The sequence below is a fragment of the Odocoileus virginianus genome, chromosome 2, assembly GCF_023699985.2.
Source record: "Odocoileus virginianus isolate 20LAN1187 ecotype Illinois chromosome 2, Ovbor_1.2, whole genome shotgun sequence".
Lineage (NCBI taxonomy): Eukaryota > Metazoa > Chordata > Mammalia > Artiodactyla > Cervidae > Odocoileus > Odocoileus virginianus.
In genome coordinates, this window is record NC_069675.1 from 52,523,391 (window position 1) to 52,544,549 (window position 21,159).

The 21,159-nt window shown below is 41.4% G+C and overlaps 1 protein-coding gene and 1 long non-coding RNA gene across 10 annotated transcripts in view; one reads left to right on the forward strand and one right to left on the reverse strand.

Annotated features, from left to right (window-relative positions):
• CTNNA2 (catenin alpha 2) overlaps positions 1-21,159 on the reverse strand; it is a 1,320,632-nt gene that overhangs the window by 428,768 nt on the left and 870,705 nt on the right. For 6 of the 9 annotated variants that reach the window (XM_070479775.1, XM_070479805.1, XM_070479797.1 and 3 more), the window contains exon 8: positions 13,211-13,321. The exons of the other annotated variants lie outside the window; for them this stretch is intronic. In XM_070479775.1, the coding sequence (XP_070335876.1) occupies positions 13,211-13,321 (111 nt within the window). The remainder of the gene's footprint in view (positions 1-13,210; positions 13,322-21,159) is intronic. 9 annotated transcript variants of the gene reach the window in all.
• On the forward strand, positions 66-19,993 carry LOC110146385 (uncharacterized). Its single transcript, XR_002316530.2, has 3 exons — positions 66-152; positions 14,215-14,316; positions 19,462-19,993. It is a non-coding gene; the product is annotated as an uncharacterized lncRNA (long non-coding RNA).

Sequence of the window (21,159 nt, forward strand, 5' to 3'; positions counted from 1 at the left end):
AGCTAGCACATACTGTCATTTTGACATTGATAATGATGTATCTGGATGACCCTTTGATGCAATGTTTCCCTGCTCAAATGCAAGCCCCATGAGGGCAGAGGCAGTGCCTGTCCACCTCAGTCTTGTAACCTCAGATGCCAGGCAGAATCCAGGTAGGCCACTAGTTAGGAAATATGTCATGGATTTGTTGTTGTTCTTGTTTAGTGGCTAAGTCATGTTTGACTCTTTGCGACCCCATGGACTGTAGCCCAGCAGGCGCCTTTGTCCATGGGATTTCCCAGGCAAAAATACTGGAGTGGGTTGCCATTTCTTTCTCCAGGAGATTTTCCTGACCCAGGGATCGAACCAGCATCTCATATGTGTCCTGCATTGGCAGGTGGATTCTTCACTACTGAGCCATCTGAGAAGGCCTATGTCATGGATCGGGTCCAACTTCTTGCTCTTTGTCAGTACAAGCCAGTCTTGTTCTCGATTCTCTTTCTCAGTCCTTTCCTTTCGTTTTCATCTCTCTTTCTACTCTCTACCCTGCTAAACCTACCCTATTCTGGGAGTGCTATTCAAGGTCTCCTCCCTCTGCACTGTACAGCCTCTGAGAACTTGCGGGAAGGTGTGGGGTTGTTGGGGGAGTGATGATGTCGGGGTGGGGAAGGAGGAAGGGATAGGGTGCCATTGGGAGGAGGAGTCATGATTGTGAAAGAAAGCACTACAGTCCTCAGGGAATAATGTCCTAATGTGGTGTCCCTTGGGGCCCTGGGGAGCAGACATAGGTTTTTCTCAGCTAGGTTCCTCTTTGATCCTCAGAACACATGAAGTGATTTGAATGACTTTCAATTCTACCAGGGATGGTACATAAATAATACCATTCTAGAGTTATAGGGGAGAAATGAATCCCTTACTCATTATAGATGTCTCAAGGTATTAGGGCTTCATCCTCTTGCAGAATCCCAGGTGAGCACTGCTGCTGAGAAGGGAGGATACCCACAAGGGACTAGGAAGCAGGTGGGAGGACCCCACACTGATCAGGTTTGGCCTCTGGGTCTCATTCTGGGTAAGTGGCTCATCTTTTGTCACTTTGCAGCCCAGTTCAGCACTGCTGGTTCCACAAACAACTTCTTCCCATGAAGTAAAGTCAGGAAGCAAAATGGAGAACAAAATTATTATCTTTTTAAATACTGAGACTCATGATTCTTTATCCATAGTGGTTAAGGAAGAGGGAGTTTACTGTCTAGCTAGAAAAATTCCTACCAGCTCCCCATCGAAGAAGAGGACACAGAAAACTTGTCTAATGAATCACAAGCTTGTAGCACACCTGGGGTGTGGCTCAGAAACCAAGGAGGATCCGTAGGCGAAAAACTGGCAAGAGGCAGGGCCACAGCTGATGCTGGCCCACAGGCTTCTCAGAAAGCCCCCCACACACACCCTCAGCCACCTACCACCATCTGGGCTCCGCAGAGGCTCTCACCACGCTTGCCTGTGGGCGAGAGCACCAGCCATTCATTTTCTCTCGTTGTGTGCCCACCCAGCCCACAGGGAGAATCCCCACGCGAGAGGACCCCTCCAGGTAGTGTGACAGGGACCATAAGTATGAAAGATACAAGTAATATATTTGGGGAAAAAAAATACACACTCTACTCCCAGGATGAGGAATCAGTTAAGACCCAGGAAGTGACCTCAGCCGGGTAAACCCCATGACTGATGGGTGCACACCACCTCAGCACCATCTACTCTGGTACTGTAATTTCTCAAATGGGGAAATCTGAGACCCTCACAATTAAGTGCCTTGCCTGATATCACGGAGTTAGACAAGATTAAGGTTAGAATTAGAAACTCTGCCTATAGTTTAACACACCAGGTTAGCCATCAGAATCAGCTGAAAGTAAACACACACACACATACACACACACAACAAAAACACACAACAACAACAAAAACAAATATCTAGATCCCATCAAGACCTAGTCAATCTGAAACTCCATAGTTGGGATCAAAGAATCTGTTTTTCTCAAAAGCTCCAGATGATTTTCAGATCTGGTAAGCACTATCTCGTTCTCCTCTCCTCTCAATTGTTTATGTGTCTGTAGAGGAGAGGGCTTCCCCGGTGGCTCAGCGGTAAAGAATCCACCTGCAATGCAGGAGACACAGGAGATGTGGGTTCGATCCCTGGGTCAGAAAGATCCCCTGGAGGAGGGAATGACAACCACTCCAGTGTTCTTGCCTGGACAATGTCCTCCTTGGACAGAGGAGCCTGATGGGCTACAGTCCATAGGGTCACAAAGAGTCGGACATGACTGAAGCGACTTAGCACATACTGTGTACTAACTGGGCTAAATAAGGGAGGTGGGAGAAGCAGCAAATCTAAGTGTAGTAAGAGAAAGGTGCTCTATGTACAAGTTTGAGAAAGAACACAGGGACTCAACTGAATCATTCATATCAAAATAGGTGAAGGAAAAAAATAACATAGGTGAAGGATGAAAGGCTGGGCATAGGTGAAGGATGAAAGGCTGGGTACTTTCCAAATGTCTCCTGAATCCCTGGACACTGATCCATTTTCAATGCCACTTCCACCATCTTGTTCTCACATTCGAAATCTTTTACTTTGGTCTTACCAATGAAACGCCTAACTGATATCTCTCCCATCTATCTTTCATATTGTTGCTGGAGAAACCTTTCACATGCACAAAGCTTTCACAGTGTTCCTCTGCTAAAAACTCTTGCAATGCCCTTCCTGCTAGTAAACTAAAGTCCAAAAGCCTTATAAATACAACCAGAGCCCTTCTTAACTTGGCTTTGGATTATTTCTTCAATTTCATTTTCAGGGCTATCCTTTACATAGCTGGACTTACACAAAAATCGCCGTCTCCCAGAGAGATCACTCTGTCTTTGCATATGTTTTTCTTCCATTTGGAAAGCTCTTATCACATCTCTGTCCTTTCTTCCCAATTTCCACTTAGAAAATTGACACACATCCTTCAGGTCCTAGCTGAATTATCACTTTCTATTAATAATATTGCCCTACTCCAGAGATATTTTCACTTTGATATGAAGAATGGTTAAAGAAATGAAACTTTTAGAAGGAATTTCAGGCATCAATCAATAATGAAGACAATGGTGGGGGTTCAAGGTGCTGAAATCACAACTTCTAGACAGATGTTCCTTTTGCCAATGGGTAAAGTCAAAATCAAGTGAAAAAAAATGTGAATGTCAGGGCATAAAACAATTTGTGATATATTTTTACCCAATACAAAGGCAAACACTTACTTGTGTGATTGGTGAAGATACAAATATTGTTACCATTGGGCCTGATATCTAAATCCAAATTAAGCTTTTTGTGCTAATGTATGGAAATAGGTAAGCTGGGGAATGCAATTACTATTTGTAAATCATTTTGCTATAACCTTCTCCTCCAATATTGTTAAATAGCAAAATGCAACTGATGCTATTTTAGTTACAAGCAGAAGAAAATAAATCCTTGTGGCAACAAGCATCTGTCAAGGGATTTGATGTTCTCCAAAATACTCTTTGGTATTAAGCAAGCAATCTTTCATTTCTGAAGGGGATTCTCATTGATATGTATGAGCTAAGCACTCTATTATTTATGGTTAAGTGCAAATTGATATGTTTAAGAAAAATGCAAAATTAAGGGAAGTGTATATTAAAAGACCTAAGGTGGTAATTATGCATCCTGTGTGGATAATTTAAGTAGAGTGACATTGCAATATGCTTTAATAATCCTAGGCATGTCTTTGGAATGCAATAATACGTTGCTTTTAAAAAGGTATGCACACAAAGTTACAGGGAGCTGAGTTGCTCTGGAAGGCATTCCGTGGCTATGAAAAATGTTTCAATAGGCACTACAGTGGAATAGTGGAACCAGTATTAGATTGGAAGTTAAAAAGCAGAGCTGTCCAGTAGAATTTTCTGCAATAACAGAAACATTCCACAATATTTCTGTAGCAATTTCTGTAACTATAGGGTAGCCATTAACCACATGTGGATATAAAACACTTATGATGAAGTGGCTAAAATGGCTGAAGAGCTGACTCTTAAATTTCACTTAATTTAAATATAGTCTATCGTGACTTAAAAGTGAAAGTGTCAGTCGCTCAGTCGTATCCAACTCTTTGTGACCCCATGGTCTGCAGCCGACCATGCTCCTCTGTCCAGGGAAATCTCCAGGCAAGAATACTGGAGTGGGTAGACTTTCCCTTCTCCAGGGATGTTCCCAACCCAGGAGATGGACCCAGGTCTTCTTGCATTGCAGGCAGATTCTTTACTATTCGAGCACAGAGAAGTCCCTACTGTGACTAGTGGATAGCATACTGAAAATTTTTAAATTTCCCATCTATAAAATGAAATTTGCCATACACAACTCTCCTAACCTTTCCAATTTTCTTTTTTTTTCTCATGCACAAAACAGTTTTAACAAGATAACACCTAACCTTCTGTGGTTAAGTTAGACAGATTTTAAAATCTCTCTGCCACCCCAACTCCATCAGGTGAAACAGAAACAAATGAAAATCAATAAGAAGATTCTACAGGGACCAAGAAACCAATTGAGCAATTGTGCATATACCCTCGCACCCCCAGTCAAAAGAGAATTCTGAAATTAGTCTAAGGAAAGGGTCAGGTTAGATAATGCAAGCCCGGTACACTGGAATTTTTGTTAGCTGTTATGTTATTTTAAATCTTGGTCAATGCTGTTATTGCAGACAGACTAGGCAGTCTTTTTGTTAGGATTTGAAAATTCTGCAGAGTATCCTAATTATTAGTTCTTAAGAATCTTTCGGAGGCTTGAGTTAAGGTTGTATTGATAGAAACTAGCCAACAAGATGGGCTTCCCAGGTGGCGCTAGTGGTAAAGAACCTGCCTGCTAATGCAGGAGACATAAGATGTGGGTTCAATCCCTGGGTCGGGAAGGTCCCCTGGAGAAGGAAATGGCAACCCAACTCCAGTATTCTTGTCTGGGAAATCCCATGGACAGAGAAGCCTAATAGGCTACAGTCCACAGGGTTGCAAAGAGTTGGATATGACTGAAGAGACTTAACATGCATGCATGCAGCCAACAAGATAGTGAGAATGGCACTGATATTTTCACCTGGTTGGTTAAGACACAGCTATTGGAAAAGACCCTGATACCGGGAAGATTGAAGGCAGGAGGAGAAGGGGATGACAGAGGATGCGATGGTTGAATGGCATCAGCAACTCAATGGACATGAGTTTGAGCAAACTCCAGGAGATGGTGATGGACAGGGAAGCCTGGTGTGCTGCAGTCCATGGGGTTGCAAAGAGTGGGACATGACTGAGTGACTGAACAACAACAAAAAACTCCTACCCAGTCAAACCCTCCAGAGGCCTTTCTCACAAATAATAAAGCAGCCCCAAGGCAATGGAGCATGAGATGAGTACGGGTGAATGAAGATTCCCTGTAGGAGGAAATGGCAACCCACTCTACTGTTCTTGCATGGACAGAGGAACTTGGTGGGCTACAGTCCATGGGGTTGCAAAGTGTCAGACACGACTGAGTGACTAACACACACACATATCCAAATGCCTAAGAACAAGGAAGTGGTTAGTAGTTAATCTACAGAACGGAACACTCTGCAGCCAGTTAAATCTGTACTCAGAAGGATTACAAAATTGAAAATATTTCTAAATATATTAGTATAAAATAAGTGAAAACATGTATTGAAGAACGTGACTACTCTTTACATATAATTTCTCTCTCTCTGTCTATATATATATATATATATATATATACACATATGTATATATACACACACACACATATACAGTTGCTTTTTTTTTAATTGCTAAGTCATGTCCAACTCTTTTCCACCCATGGGCTGTATCCCATCAGGCTTCTTTGTCCATGGCATTTCTCAGGGGAGAATACTGGAGTGGGTTGCCATTTCCTTCTCCAGGGGATTTTCCAGACCCAGGGATTGAACCCGCATCTCCTGCATTGGAAGGCAGGTGGATTCTTTATCACTGAGCCACCTGGGAAGCCCCATAGGTATGTATATGTGTGTGTATATATACACACACACAGCATATGTTATATATATATTTATGTATAGTATATATTATACATATTCTAAAACTAAAAAGCATATTAAAAATTCATTTATGTTTCTAGCACCTACAGGGAATTACTACTGATATTTTGATACCTATTCGTATCATATGTAATACATATTTTTCAAAATTACCCTGTATTCATAATCAAAAGAAAAATTATTACTTTTATTTTAAAGATCACCTTTTCAGAAGTTGAAGGTTCCAATGCATTAACACAAGAGCAAGTAGTTAACTTAGCAGATGCCACCAGATTACATACAGTCTGTTATTTAGCTGTGATAACAAGTCTTAGGGAACCACAAAAGGGTTAACAGTTCTTCTAAAACACCCTATTTAAGAATAGGGAGAAAATTGAGTTCATTTGATGATAGATACATACTAATAAATGGCTATAAATATTCATCAACATCTATTGCCTTTGGTTTTATGTAAACCATAAATATAATTTTCAGATGGCTATGAGCAATCACTACTTATTTGCCCTTAGAAGAAGCAATGACTAACACAGTGATCTTTTTATAGCACTGAAGTTGGCTAGAGTAGATTGTTACCACTAACTATATTACTAGCAAAGGTCCCCAACCACCTGGATACTATAGGAGAAACTCATTTCAAGAACATTTTTTAAAAAGTCTTGACCATTTATAGGAGCCAACCTGCCTCTCCGACTTCATAGAAATAGCTCATGACAGCTACAAACTGGTGTTAAAAATATATTAGGAAGTGCTTCAGAGCACGCAAACCACTCAGTAATGAAGTCATTAAACTGAGTGAAGCTAATTTCTGAGGTACATTCTAACCTACAACCTAAGCCAGCAAGCAGAAGTCAATAAACTTTTATGGGGTTCTGTAACCAAGCCATTCCTAGGAGTTAAATTACCAAAGCCCATTACAAGATGTGTTTGACTAGCAAAACGGTGAGCTGACACTTGCGGCACATATACAAAAATAAAGTTAGCAAATGGACATCTAAATTTTCTGCTAACTCTATACGTGCTTTTGTCGTCTGCGGAGAGCCATATTTATACGAGAACTAAGAAGAAAATGTTGCTTCCTGCTCTGAACAATTAACATATAGCCAAGCAATTCAAGTAAGGCTTGGAAAGCGAACACTGTAAATGTTTAGAACGGTGCAGCTATGGTGCCACCAGGCACTTGGCTGAGTCATTAGACTGTCAGAACCATGACAGCAGAGACAGTCCGTCCTCAGGACCTGCACTGGGTCTGGCTGGTAACAAAGGTCACTTAAAGAACTTCCCTGGTGGTACAGTGGATAAGAATCTGCCTGCCAATGCAGGGGACACGGGCTCGATCCCCGGTCCAGGAAGATTCCACATACCTTGGAGCAACTAAGCTCATGCAGCACAACTGAGTCCGCACTCTAGAGCCCACGGTCACAACTACTGAGCCTGTGTGCTGCAAGTTCGGAAGCCTGAGTGCCTAAAGCCTGTGCTCCAGAGAAGACACCTCAGTGAGAAGCCCATGCACCACAAGGGAAAGCATCTCCTGCTCACTGCAATTAGAGAAAACCTGCGTACAGCAATGAAGACCCAGAGCAACTCCTCCTTCCTCCTTTTTTATTTTAAGTGTCACTAATTATTTTGGAAGAAATGCTGAGGTAGATATCAGGAAAGGTGCAAGCCCCAAAATGAGGTATATGTCTTTAATCTATAATGCAAATACCAACTATCAATTAACTTTTCCCACCCTTTGGGATTCCACGAAATAGACCAAATGGAGCTTATCACATAAAGTTAGCAAATGGACATCTAAATTTTCTGCTAACTCTTGATGTATGTGGGCTCTACTCTTTGCTGTCTTGCATACATGACTTATTTTTCCTGCTCTGAGAACCTCTGACCTATCCCTGAGTCTTGGTTTCTTTGACTTATTCCATTGGTTTACCTTAGTGAGGTCACACCTGTTACTTGAAAAGTCCTATTCTGAAACAGAACCAAACCAGAAAACCAAACAAAAAAGTGAAGTTTCTTCAATTAATGGAAACAAATAGATATAGCCTCTGTTTCCTGAAAACACTACCTGTAATTATAGGACTAGAAAAGACCTAACTATGTCATCCTAGACCCTCCAGGCCAAGTTGGAGCTCTAGACAGCAGTAAATGAGATCTCTTCAGATATTCAAGTCCTTGAGAAACAGTGCTATGGCTCCAGAAACCATTTCTATAAAACAGACACTGACAGCTGACCTTCCATCATATTCCCTCATTATCAGATTAACAGAACATTAATCTTTCAGGTAGTTATTATTTTTGCTATTTTTATCATCATTGTCATTATTAATTACAGTAAGTCCCCTATATACGAACTGGCAAGTTGTGAACTTTGCAAGATGTGAACATGCTTTCATGCCCCATCATGTAAGTTAGTTCATGTGTCTGGTGTACACTGTCCTGTGCGTGGATCCTCTACAAATGGTTGTGCTTTTGTGTACTTTATTGTACCATACTGCTGCTATGCAGCACGTAGAATTTACTAATGAAGACCTGATGGAACTGGAGACCCTGAGAAAGAATTAAGATGGACAAGAGGAAGAAGAAGTAACGGGAGAAGCAAAGCGATTCACGACACAAGGAACTGCAAGGGGATTCTCTTTATTTGAGGAGACTCAGTTTTTTAGGCACAAGCCTCAAACATAGAACATACATGAAGGTTGCAGCAGCCATTCAGAATGCAATCCAGTGCTACCATGTCATCTATGATAAGAAAAGAGGAGTTACTACCCAGACATCACTGGATTGTTTTTTTTTCAAGAGGGTAGATAGAAGTGTCTCCAACAAGGAACCAGAACCGTGTGCAATCAACATTAGGAATGAATGAAATCATGGCTTGCCCTCCATCTCCTATTGCTGATGATCCTTCAGCTATGCCATTTCCCACCTCCTCTCCCTCCTCCAGTCAGTAACCCTTCTTGTCTGTTCACCCAGTGCTACCCCCTGTATGCCAGCTGCTGTATTACACTGCTGTACTTTTCAAGGACTGTACTGTAAGATTTAAAAATGGTAAGGCAATCATTATTATTGGTCACATATAGATATTGTGGTCTAAGATTATAAAGTTGTGTTGTTTAGTTGCCAAGTTGTGTTTGATTCTCTGTGACCCCATGGACTACGGCCCCCCAGGCTCTTCTGTCCATGAAATTTCCCAGGCAAGAATATTGGAGTGGGTTGCCATTTCCTCCTGCAAAGGTTATGAAACACGCCTTTTAATTCTCAAGCCAGCAGCACAGCCATCCTCTCACTTAATGCTCCTATAAGCTCTCTCATTTATCTAGGAGAAATTTTAGTAAAGAGAAAGAATCAATTCCTCTGTGCATTGTTACAGAGTAACTTAGTTGAGGAATGAAGCCTGAAACCTGCATATTCTATGTCATAGCTTAATCTTTTTTGTCACAAGGTGCTGAAAAGAAGTTTAGGACATCTATTACACATCTTATTTGAGACAAAATTGTAGCGAAGGAGATTCCCGGGTTTCAGTATGGCTCAAGTGCATCCTTGGGACCCACAGGGAATCTGAAGAGTGGATTGACCCTTAGGTTGAGGGGCAGAACGGGGCACTTAGGACCACACTGCAGCCCCTTCTCCGAGCAGGGGCTCATGGGAGAGGATGGAGGGCCACTGTGAATAGCAGTGTACAGGGGAGCCCAGGTGCCCCTGTGACCTCTTTCAGTATATATCAGAGGCTGGGCAAGATCCGGGCAAGATCGAATTCCTGCAGAAAGTTTGGTTTTGTAGATGTCATAAGCCACAGTTAGTGAAATTCTCTCTCTCTCTCTCTCTCTCTCTCTCTCTCTGGTGCTGTGCTTGCATCTTCTCAAAATCCTGACATTCAGTGAACAGTGGAATAAGTGGGGTCAATGTTAGGGATGATGTCTGAGTTGGAAAACATCCCAAAATGGGCCAGTCCAATCTGTATAATGCTATCCAGTGTCTAGACACTGCCAGGCACAAAAATCAGTAGTCAGGGTTCTTGCCTGAATTGAGAAGGTCCAATTTGACCATGAGCCAGGCACACCTGGAGCTTCTATTGACTAAACCAGGGCAACACAAAGGCAGTGATGGGGTTTTAGAACCTGAACTCCATCCAGTTCTGGAGCTGACACATAATGCTGCTAACTAGACATTAGTCAGGTATTTCTCCTCCTTCACCCAGGATCTCCTGCTCTGTAGCCTTAATTATGATGCCAACAACATTCACAATGACCACTAATTGCCTCTAGATAAAGCAGTTTACCCAAATGGCGTTAGTGGTAAAGAACCCACCGGCCAATACAAGTAGACCTAAGAGACACAGGTTTGATCCCTGGGTTGGGAAGATACCCTGGAGGAGGGCATAACAACCCATTCCATATTCTTGCCTGGAGAATCCCATGACAGAGGAGCCTGGCTGGCTGCAGTCCATAGGGTGGCACAGAATCTGATATGATGGAAGTGGTTTAGCACACATTCATGCAAAGGAGGTTACAGCAGAGTCCTTTTCACAAAGGCTCTGCCAGCCCTGCCTAACTTAACAAGTGTCTTCTTGCCTGGTGGAGGAATCCAGGCTCTATCAGTAACTAACCACCTCACCATTCACAGCTGAGGCCAGCATGGTGCGGGGGTGGGAGAGGGGGCTCCCTCTACCTTCCCTCCAGGTTGTGGCTGTGATGCCTGTGAAAACGTGCCCTAAAGGTGCTTCAATGGAAGCAGTCCTTCTATTTAAAATTGCATGAGAAAGAGTTTCAGGGCCCCTCCGGAGAGCAGACGAGGTCTGGAAACTGGGGGATGGTCTGTTTATCACAGATGATTCAGTGAGACACCCACCTGCCTGATCAGGCCTATCTAAGCTCCTCTACTTCATGCACCAACACCTTCCTCCCATTTGTGAGCCAGACATCTTGGATTGTGAACTCAAGTGGGTCTTAGGAAACATCACTACAACAAAGCTAGTGGAGGTGATGGAATTCCAGTTGAGCTATTTCAAATCCTAAAAGATGATGCTGTGAAAGTGCTGCACTCAATACGCCAACAAATTTGGAAAACTCAGCAGTGGCCACAGGATTGGAAAAGGTCAGTTTTCATTCCAATCCCAAAGAAAGGCAATGCCAAAGAATGCTCAAACTACTGCACAATTGCACTCATCTCACATGTTCACAAAGTAATGCTCAAAATTCTCTAAGTCAGGCTTCGACAATACATGAACTGTGAATTTCCAGATGTTGAAGCTGGTTTTAGAAAAGGCAGAGAAACCAGAGATCAATTGCCAACATCCGCTGGATCGTCGAAAAAGCAAGAAAGTTCCAGAAAAACATCTATTTCTGCTTTATTGACTATGCCAAAGCCTTTGATGGTGTGGATCACAATAAACTGTGGAAAATTCTGAAAGAGATGGGAATACCAGACCACCTGACCTGCCTCTTGAGAAACCTGTATGCAGGTCAGGAAGCAACAGTTAGAACTGGACATAGAACAACAGACTGGTTCAAAATAGGAAAAGGAGTACATCAAGGCTGTATATTGTCACTCTGTTTATTTAACTTATATGCAGAGTACATCATGAGAAATGCTGGGCTGGATGAAGCACAAGCTCGAATCAAGATTGCTGGGAGAAACATCAATAACCTCAGATATGCAGATGACACCACCCTTATGCAGAAAGTGAAGAAGAACTAAAGAACCTCTTGATGAAAGTGAAAGAGGAGAGTGAAAAAGTTGGCTTAAAGCTCAACATTCAGAAAACTAAGATCATGGCATCTTGTCCCAACACTTCATGGCAAATAGATGGGGAAACAGTGGAAACAGTGACAGACTTTATTTTGCGGGGCTCCAAAATCACTGTAGATGGTGACTGCAGCCATGAAATTAAAAGACGCTTACTCCTTGGAAGGAACGTTATGACCAAACTAGACAGCATATTAAAAAGGAGAGACTACTTTGCCAACAAAGGTCCATCTAGTCAAGGCTATGGTTTTTCCAGTAGTCATGTATGGATGTGAGAGTTGGACTTATAAAGAAAGCTGAGCGCTGAAGAATTGATGCTTTTGAACTGTGGTGTTGGAAAAGACTCTTGAGAGTCCCTTGGACTGCAAGGAGATCCAACCAGTCCATCCTAAAGGAGATCAGTCCTGAGTGTTCATTGGAAGGATTGATGCTGAAGCTGAAACTCCAATACTTTGGCTACCTGATGCGAAGAACTGACTCATTTGAAAAGACCCTGATGCTGGGAAAGACTGAAGGCAGGAGGAGAAGGGGATGACAGGATGAGATGGTTGGGTGGAATCACTGACCCAACGGACATGACTTTGAGTAAACTCTGGGAGTTGGTGATGGACAGGGAAGCCTGGCGTGCTGCAGTCCATGGGGTTGCAAAAAGTCGGACATGACTGAGTGACTGAACTGAACTGAATAGGGAAGAACAAATCTGACCCCATATTGATCTGTTTCTTTTACCTTTAGTTTTGTTTTGTTGTTGTTGTTGTATTTTTTGTTTTTGTTTTTTTTTTTTTTGTATTTTACCTTTGCATTCTATTGCTTTTGCTTAGAATCAAGAATGTTACCTACAGTCTGACCTTTAAGGTTATAACTCCTTTCCATTTATATAGAGATAAAAGGTTGCAGAACAGAGAATAACATTTGTTTTGCTGGAGGTTACAGGAACATTGTGACCTGACCTATGCAGACAGCTTCAATAACAAAGGATTCCAACAGGAAGTCTGCAACAATCAACTACCCTCTCCCTCACCTTGCCTTTAAAAATGCTTTCCTGAGACGCTTTGGAGGGTTTGGGGTTTGGGGCCAGGAGCCACCCCTTATCCTTGCATGGCCCTGCAATCACCCTCTCTCTGCTCCAAACTCCGACATTTTGGTGCTGTTTGGCCTCACTGGGCATCAGGCACACAAACTTGCTTTTGGTAATAAATTCTGCCACGGCACTCAGTCTCAGACACTCAACAAATCCCTGAACTGCATTCTGCTTTGGCACTACTGTATGTCTGGGGACCCTGTCTTCTACTTCCTTTAGAACAGCCTCTATGAATACAGGTTGAACACATTAAGCTGACACTTCAGATGCTGAATTTACTTTTATTTAGGGATAGCTGCAAGTTCCCCATGTGTAAAATAACCTGAAGATTTACCTTGAAAGATTTTTGCAAGAAAGTTTTGCTCACTGCAGTTGAAGAAGAATGGACTGCTACTCTGCCCAAGAAGAGTTCACATACAGAGCTCAAATCAAGATGAATGTAACTCTGTAAAGCAAGAAAAATTTATTCTTTTAGTTGGCCCACAGAGCACCTTACTTTACTTCCATCTATTAGAAACATGTTATAAAACATTAGATTCCTAGGAAAAGACCTTTTAGGAAAATTGTATTAAAAATTGTCAAATCCCTGATATCTATGGTATGCCTGATATACTCTAACCTTGTGCAGTGTACAACCTATACAACTGTATGTGACAATGGTTAATTTTATGACAGAAAGGATTACTGTCTCTTGGGACTCTAGACTCACTTCCTGGATGCAAATAAAATTTAGAATGCAAATTTCACCATGAGCGTGTCTATATTCATGGACACCGACCTCTGGTCTCCTTGTTCATTTATTGCTTATTCCTGACAGAATGCCAAAAGCAGAGTCATAACACACCCGAGAGTGAATACCAGAGAAGATAGATGCATAGGATTCATTGAGGACTGAGTTGCGTCGTACACAGTAACTCATTGTCCAGAAACTGGCTGGCTGGGTTAGAGTAAACGTGGGTTTCACACTGAATCCTCCCATACATCCATGTCTGGGAACATCTGCTGGCATTCAGATCGATGCATCACATATTCATTGAAATTCCTCTTTGAAGACCTGCTTTTGTCCTTCTCGCCCTGCCCTGCACACAGGTAGACACACCCAGGCCACAAAATGTGATGTGTATTCATGTGACCCCCACAGACTGTAGCCCACCTGGTCACTCTGTCCACGGGATTTTCTAGGGAAGAGTACTGGAGTGGGTTGCCATTTCTTCCTCCAGAGGATCTTCCTGACCCAGGTATCAAATCTGTGTCTCCTGTGTCTCCTGCATTGGCAGGCAGGTTCTTTACCACTGTATGTGATGAATTGCCCTCTTTTCTATCTGTCCTCTCCTATAGCAAAAAGACAGCCATTGACATTCACAAGATTCTTCATATATTAAAAAGTTCTTTCATCATGTGTATCATCTCAGAATTTCTTCCCTGTGGTGATGCTCTGAGGTAGGTCTCATTATTATTCTCACTTTAAAGATGAATTAAATGACTTTCTGGCAATAACATAACCAATACAAGATAGTTTTATGTCTAACGATTAAGGTTCTGACTCCAAATTATCATATATATGTATATATATTTGCATTTATGTATTCATACATACACATATATTTTACATGCTTTTTGAAATATAACCACCTATCTCAGAATTAAGAAGAGGTAGAAAATATGGATAAGAAGGAAACAGAAGCACAGAATCAAGAGAAGGCTGCAATGAGGAGTAAAATGGACTCATACTGGTATATCTGAAACCTCAGAACTTTCCAGAGTATATAAATGATCTGTCTTTCAACATGATGTGTCCATGTTAACTAAAAAGGAAATCTCAGGTCATAGTCATAGTTTCAATTTGAGTGAGGTCATGTTTAGCAAAAAAGCTAAAAAAAAATGTTTGTTGAAAGGACCCTTCTTGAGCAAACTGGACATTCTAGACAGATGGACATTTTCTACTCCGAGCCCAGGAGAGAACAACAAATGGTGTTATTAATTCAGAGGTTTGCTTCCTGCAGTTACTGTTCAACTTGTATCAACAGACTAACCACAACTGTGCAAGAATCTGCCCTGTGTCTGACTTCAGCAAAATTCTGAAGTTTCTGCTTAATAAAGAAGTGTGCTGATACAATTCTAAGCTTCCAATGATGGACTTGGCTTTCCTCCACACCTGGATGATCCTGCTTTACTGAAGTTGTTCACGTAAGAGGCTGACTGAGCACTTTCAAGGGATGGCCAGAGTGTGGAAGTTTAACAGATAACTTGCATAGGCAGCCAGCTTCTAACCAGAAAGACGGGTTTCTTGTAAATGGGGTAACAGATGTAATATGAACAAAGTCCCAAGGAGTTTCCTGAAGAAACTTGAATGCTTCTGGCCATGTTTTGGTCACATTCTCTTAGCTTCTAATGACTTTGTTTTTCACAGCTGACTGTGTGTGTCACAGCTGACTCAACTTCCAGGGAGATGAAACCAGCTTAGAGGAGCCACTAAAACATCCATGAGCAAATGGACTTGGGTGCAAGAGCAAAAACGCACAGTGTGTAAGAGAACGGGGCTGGGTAGATAAAGCCCATGCATACAGTCTTGGGGAGAACGTCCTCTGACACAGCGGATGAGAAATGCATTCACACTGTATGGCTGAGGGCCGTGCCATTTGATGGGTTTCTGAAAACACTGTGTCTCATCCCTCGCAAAGGAAGCCCATTAATAAAACAAGGGTGGCGGGTAACCTGCTACAGATAGCACGGCCGCTGCCAGCTCGCTGTGATTAGAAAGCTTGCTGCACTTAATGCATTCCCAGCCACATTGAAACAGCTTCATTTAATAAAGCGGTAGTACTGCTGACACAAATGTATTAAAAAGTGGGCACAAGCAGAGACTAAAGTTCTTGGGAACATTCCACCTGATCAGGGAAAGGGTGGCAGAAAGGTGCAGTCTTTAAAGGACTTGTATTTCATGAGTGAAACCCAGTTCTGGCATTCTCCTAGACATTAAAAGACAAAGGCAGAGGTATGCCATTTCAGCTAACACCAATGAGCATCATAAATGTAAAATACTGCTTACAGTATACATGCATACATATATACATATATATACACATGCTATCTATATACAAAGTAAATACACCATGTACTATATTATAGTATACACACATACACATATACACTTTAGCTAAATAAATCTGTGCTTTCCTAGAAGAGTCATGAGCCTCTTAGGTTGCCAGTGTAGCATTCTTTTAAAAGCATCATCTTTCTCTCAGGGAATGTGAGTCATTTTATTCAGACATGACAAAATGTGAGGCGAGTGGAGGGGAGGTGACAGGAGAAGTATTGAATCTCAAAAAATGGCACAAGAGTCTGGTGGGCAAATTTTCTCTTTGAAACAAGTTAGTCATTTGCCTCCCAGGACAACTCACTACAAACAAGAAAATCAATTTGAAAGAGTTCAGTGTTATGAAATATAAATATAGGACTGAAATCCAGAAATTAAGCTTCATGTAGATCAGTCTGTGTTTTCCTTTCTGAGAGAGAGGAATAGAGAAGGAACAGCAGTTAGCTGTGAGTGAGGAGCCCCTGTCCTTATTGAATCACTGTGTGACCATGGGGACTTGGGCTTACTTCTTGTAAAAAGAGAATGGGGGTAATAATGCTTTCTGTTACTCATCAGGGGAGGATTCAAACCGATGCTGTGGGTGAAACTGTTTTGAAAGGGCAACACAAATGTAAGATGTATCTGAATATTCTGTAAATCATGAAAGAACTGAGAAACGGGTGTGCTCAGAAGACTGGAAAGAAAACTGATCTGTGACTAAGGAAGGCTGCCATGTGGGGAAGGGAGTCATGCATTTATGGAACACCCACACTGTGTCAGGGCCGTTTCACATCCCCGGCTATGTTCAGGACAGTCCTGGGAGTTTGGGCTTACGTCCAGCTTTCACATGCATAGCAGAATAAGAGGAGGAATATAAAATCGGCCCTGAGTCACAGACAGAGTACAGCACCCAGTCCTCAGATCTTCTGTAGTGTACCTGGGATTTAACCCATTTCTGCCAATCGCTCACGGCGTCATCTCTGCCAAATCAGTTTCTTCTTTTGAAAACCTAAGGGATTTCTTAAAACCTAGTAGTTTAAATAGTATCTTCATGATTTGTGTTAAATCCTTTGACTATCCTCCCTATAATTTAATGAATATTTTTCTAAATTTAGTAAGAAAACTCTATTACTTCTAGAAATGGGAAATCACACATTAAAATACACAGAAATAGTTTCAACACATGATAAAACACTTAGCTATTATAGTAAAAGGGTGCTGTCTACCACCTCTGCTCCCCATTTTGGGAAAGACTGGGCCAAGCTATCACTAGCTCAGCTCCGGAAAACTGTCCTACTGTGAAGTCACAGAATAGATTCAGTATAGTTATCAGGTACCAGCTACTGCACTGGCCTCTCTATTACAGTGCCTTCTTACTTTGTGTTAAATACTTTTGCTCCATTCTTTCCCTCTTATTTTTCTAAGTCTTCTCAACTCTTAACTTCTAGCCATTTTCAATGCAAATTTCAGCAGTCTTTGTACTGAGAATCAATGTAGGCAGGAGCATGTGGTAGGTGTTATCAGGGCTTATAAAATGAATAATGCAAGCCAATAATTTATGAGTCAAGAGTCAAGACAGATGAAGTGGTTTAAGAAAAATCTTACAAAGAGCTTCCCTCATGGCTCACATGGTAAAAGTATCTGCTTGCCATGTGGGAGACCCGGGTTCAATCCCTGAGTGGGGAAGATCCTCTGGAGAAGGAAATGGCAAACCACTGCAGTACTCTTGCCTGGAAAATTCCATGGATGGAGGAGCCTCAGTAGCCTCAGGAGAGCTACAGTCCATGGGATCTTGAAGAGGTGGACGCGACTGAGCGACTTCACTTTCACTTTCACTTTCTTTCACACATACAAGAACACATTTAGCAGAGACAGTCAGAGAAAAACAGATACTCAAGGACTGAATTAGAATTGAAAGACACCATAGAGGCCACTTTCCTTGGTGACTCAGCCAAGGTGACTCCTGTAAGGCAGGAGAGCTGGGTTCGATCCCTGGGTTGGGAAGATCCCCTACAGAAGGGAATGGCAACCCACTCTAGTATGCTTGCCTGGGAAATCCTATGCACAGAGGAAACTGGTGGGCTATAGTCCATGAAGTCACAGGAGTTGGACATGACTTAGCTACTAAACCACCATAGAGGCCACCTAATTCAGAGCCTGCATACCAGTGGCCTAAGGTTTGAATTCAACTGGCAAGAATGTTTGGTTTGGCATGCAAATTACTTTTTAAAAGAAATAAAGGAATACCTCTCCAGCTAACCTCAGTCTTCAACTCTATGTTCTTACCCCAGGCCTGTTCACTGTTATCTTCTTTACCTGCTCATGAAGATGTCTAAGAGTACATTCTACAATGTGCCTCATCCCCAACCTATCAACAAGCACTACACAAAAGTAGGGAAACAAGACCCAAAGATGCTAATAACCTTGTTGTTAAAGCAAAGCTGGGGCCCGAATCTTACAGCTCTTGATTATCAGTGAATAAGCTCAATTTACAGTGATGCTTTCACAATGGATGACTCAAATTGGGTTTTGAAAGAAGTGTCACTGAAGCAAATCTTGAATAAGAGACACTATTTGAGGAAGGTTGCTAAGGAAAGAGGCTGAGGAGAGAAGATGGGGAGGTTTGAGAGATGGGGAAGGAAATACAGATTATAACCAAACAAGTGCAAAAGAACAGCAGGTAGATGAACATGCAGACTCAACCTTGTACATGGACCTAGAAGGTAAGGAAAATCAGGAACATAAAAGGTGAGCAAGATGAAAGTAGAGAGCCCAAACTCTACTAAAAGGATTCCAAAGATAATTAAAGAAATACCATGTGCATGCAAAATGATCTGTACTAATAGAAACGAAGGTAGAAAATCTGGGAAGTCAAGAGGAATAGCAGGAATAGCAGCACCTCACACACTAATCAAGGTGTCTGTTAGCTTTAGAGACAGAGTTATCTTAAAAGTCATGTGCACCTGTTTCTCCTTTGTAAGTAGGTTCATTTGTGCCATATTTTAGATTTCACATATAAGTGACTTTGTATGGTATTTGTCTTTCTGCCTTACTTCACTAGGTATGATAATCGCTAATAGCATCCATGTTGGTGCAAATGGTATTATTTCATTCTTTTTTACAGCTAAGTAGTATTTCATTATATATCTATATACATACCACATCTTTATCCATTCATCTGTTGACTCACAGACATAGGGAACAGACTCGTGGTTGCCAAGGGGGACTGGGAGTTTTGGGCTGGTAAATGCAAACTGTTACTTTTAGAATGGATAAACAACAAGGTTCCTACTTGTATAGTACAGGGAAGTATATTCAGTATCCTGGGGTAAACCATGACATAAAAGAACATTTAAAAAGAATGTGTAAATGCGTATAACTGAGCCACTTTGTTGTACAGCAGAAACTAGCACAACACTGTAAATCAACCATACTTTAATAAAATCAAATTAGAAAAAATAATTCTATTATTAAAAAAAGGTCATGTGAAATCCTCTTGTTTTTTCAAGGAGAGACACGGGCCCCAGAATGGTTGCGTGACTCCTTCAAGTTTATGAGCCTGGATAAACACAAAAGAAAACTAGATGCCTGATTTCTTCACTTCCAGTTTGGTGTGTTTTTCCACTTTGAGTTGGACTGGGTTCAATATGACAAGCAACAAAGAGAAGAACAATGAAAAAACCGCAGTTTGAGGAAATGGAGTTTACAACTATATTCAATTAGAATTAGAGTAGAAAGTGAAAGGAAGGAGAGGAACTGTCAGTAGTTCTTGCTTCCAGGTCTTATTTTAAGGCCAGGGCCTCCCTTGTGGTTACCAACATCACGATACTTCTTCCTAAATTTAAAATCAAATTTCTTCCTCGCAAAACTTACCTTCCCCACCCACCCTACCCATTATGCCTCCTGCATACATCACCTTGCAAACAAGTCACCTCCTACAAAGCCTCTTGTAACCTCGTGAGCTTGCATAAGTTCTATTATAATATCAGAGAGTAAAGGCAAAGTCAACCACTAGTCATAATAAAAAACACCTAAGATACATTTCTGAGAACTACAGAGTGATTTTTTTTTTCTATCTACCTAGATATGTGTCAACAGCTTGCTTTCTGACTTTTGAAATCACACAGGGTCTCTGTTGACCAGAATTTATCGAGTTGTTTTAGAAAACACCTAATGTCAGCAAAGGGAACTATTTTTATCACTGTATGTTGTTTAACAGCTCTTGATGGTGATCAAATTTACAGCACCTATAAAAGGCAGGACAATCCAAGAGGCTGAGCCAAGAACTTTGATTTCTAAAGAACCAAGCATTACACAGCAAAGATTCTAGCTTGTACCTCAGAAAGTAGGAGGAATGGGATGTTATTAAACAGAAAAGTAAAGGCATGGAGATTAGGCATACAGCCAAATGAGCAAGTATTTAAATTATCCTATTAATACTAACCCCTCCTTAGAGTTTAGTAATCCAGCAAATATTTATTGAGCGGTTCTGACATACAAGGTTCTAGTCTAGATATTAAGAGGATAAACAAAGGTAAATAAATAAGAGAAGGATATATAAACTATTTCAATGTTCAGAGGAATATTTTAAAGATCAGAGTGGCCACTGGTACCAGCAATGTGCTGAAGGTGCCCAGAGGAGCTGGTTCAAGACAGTTTAAGTCTGATGATTATACAAACAAAATTTTACAAACTGTAAGCAATCACGTGGATTAAATCAAATTCTTTTGACTGAAAATTAATTAAAAAGAAGAGCACCTGAGCCATTTATAATTTTGACATTTTATCTGTAAATTTATTAATAGTATAACACTTTTAAAATGTGAAGGCAATTTTCTTGTGAATTGTTGGCTATTCTCAAACATTAGAAGGAAATGCTGTTATCTTTAATGCCTCTTAAATGTTTCCAGGTTGTGGGCTTTCCCAGGTAACCAGATGGATGCAGAACCCAAGCAGTTTTTGCTCTCTGGCATTTCCTTTTCTTTGCAGCCTTCTCAGAATTTAGAAATAAACACTCATTCGGTAACAGAGAGAGAGAGACAATTGGATCAGAAGATCCTGGCTACCTCTTCGGGAAACTGCACTACCTGTAGAAAGTTAGTTTGCACTTGGTTGGCTTTCTTTAGAATGCACTGGGGTGAGTCAGTCTATTTGGTTCAATAGGAGTCCACTTGAATTTTTCCCAGTTTTCATTGGAGTTGGGTGGA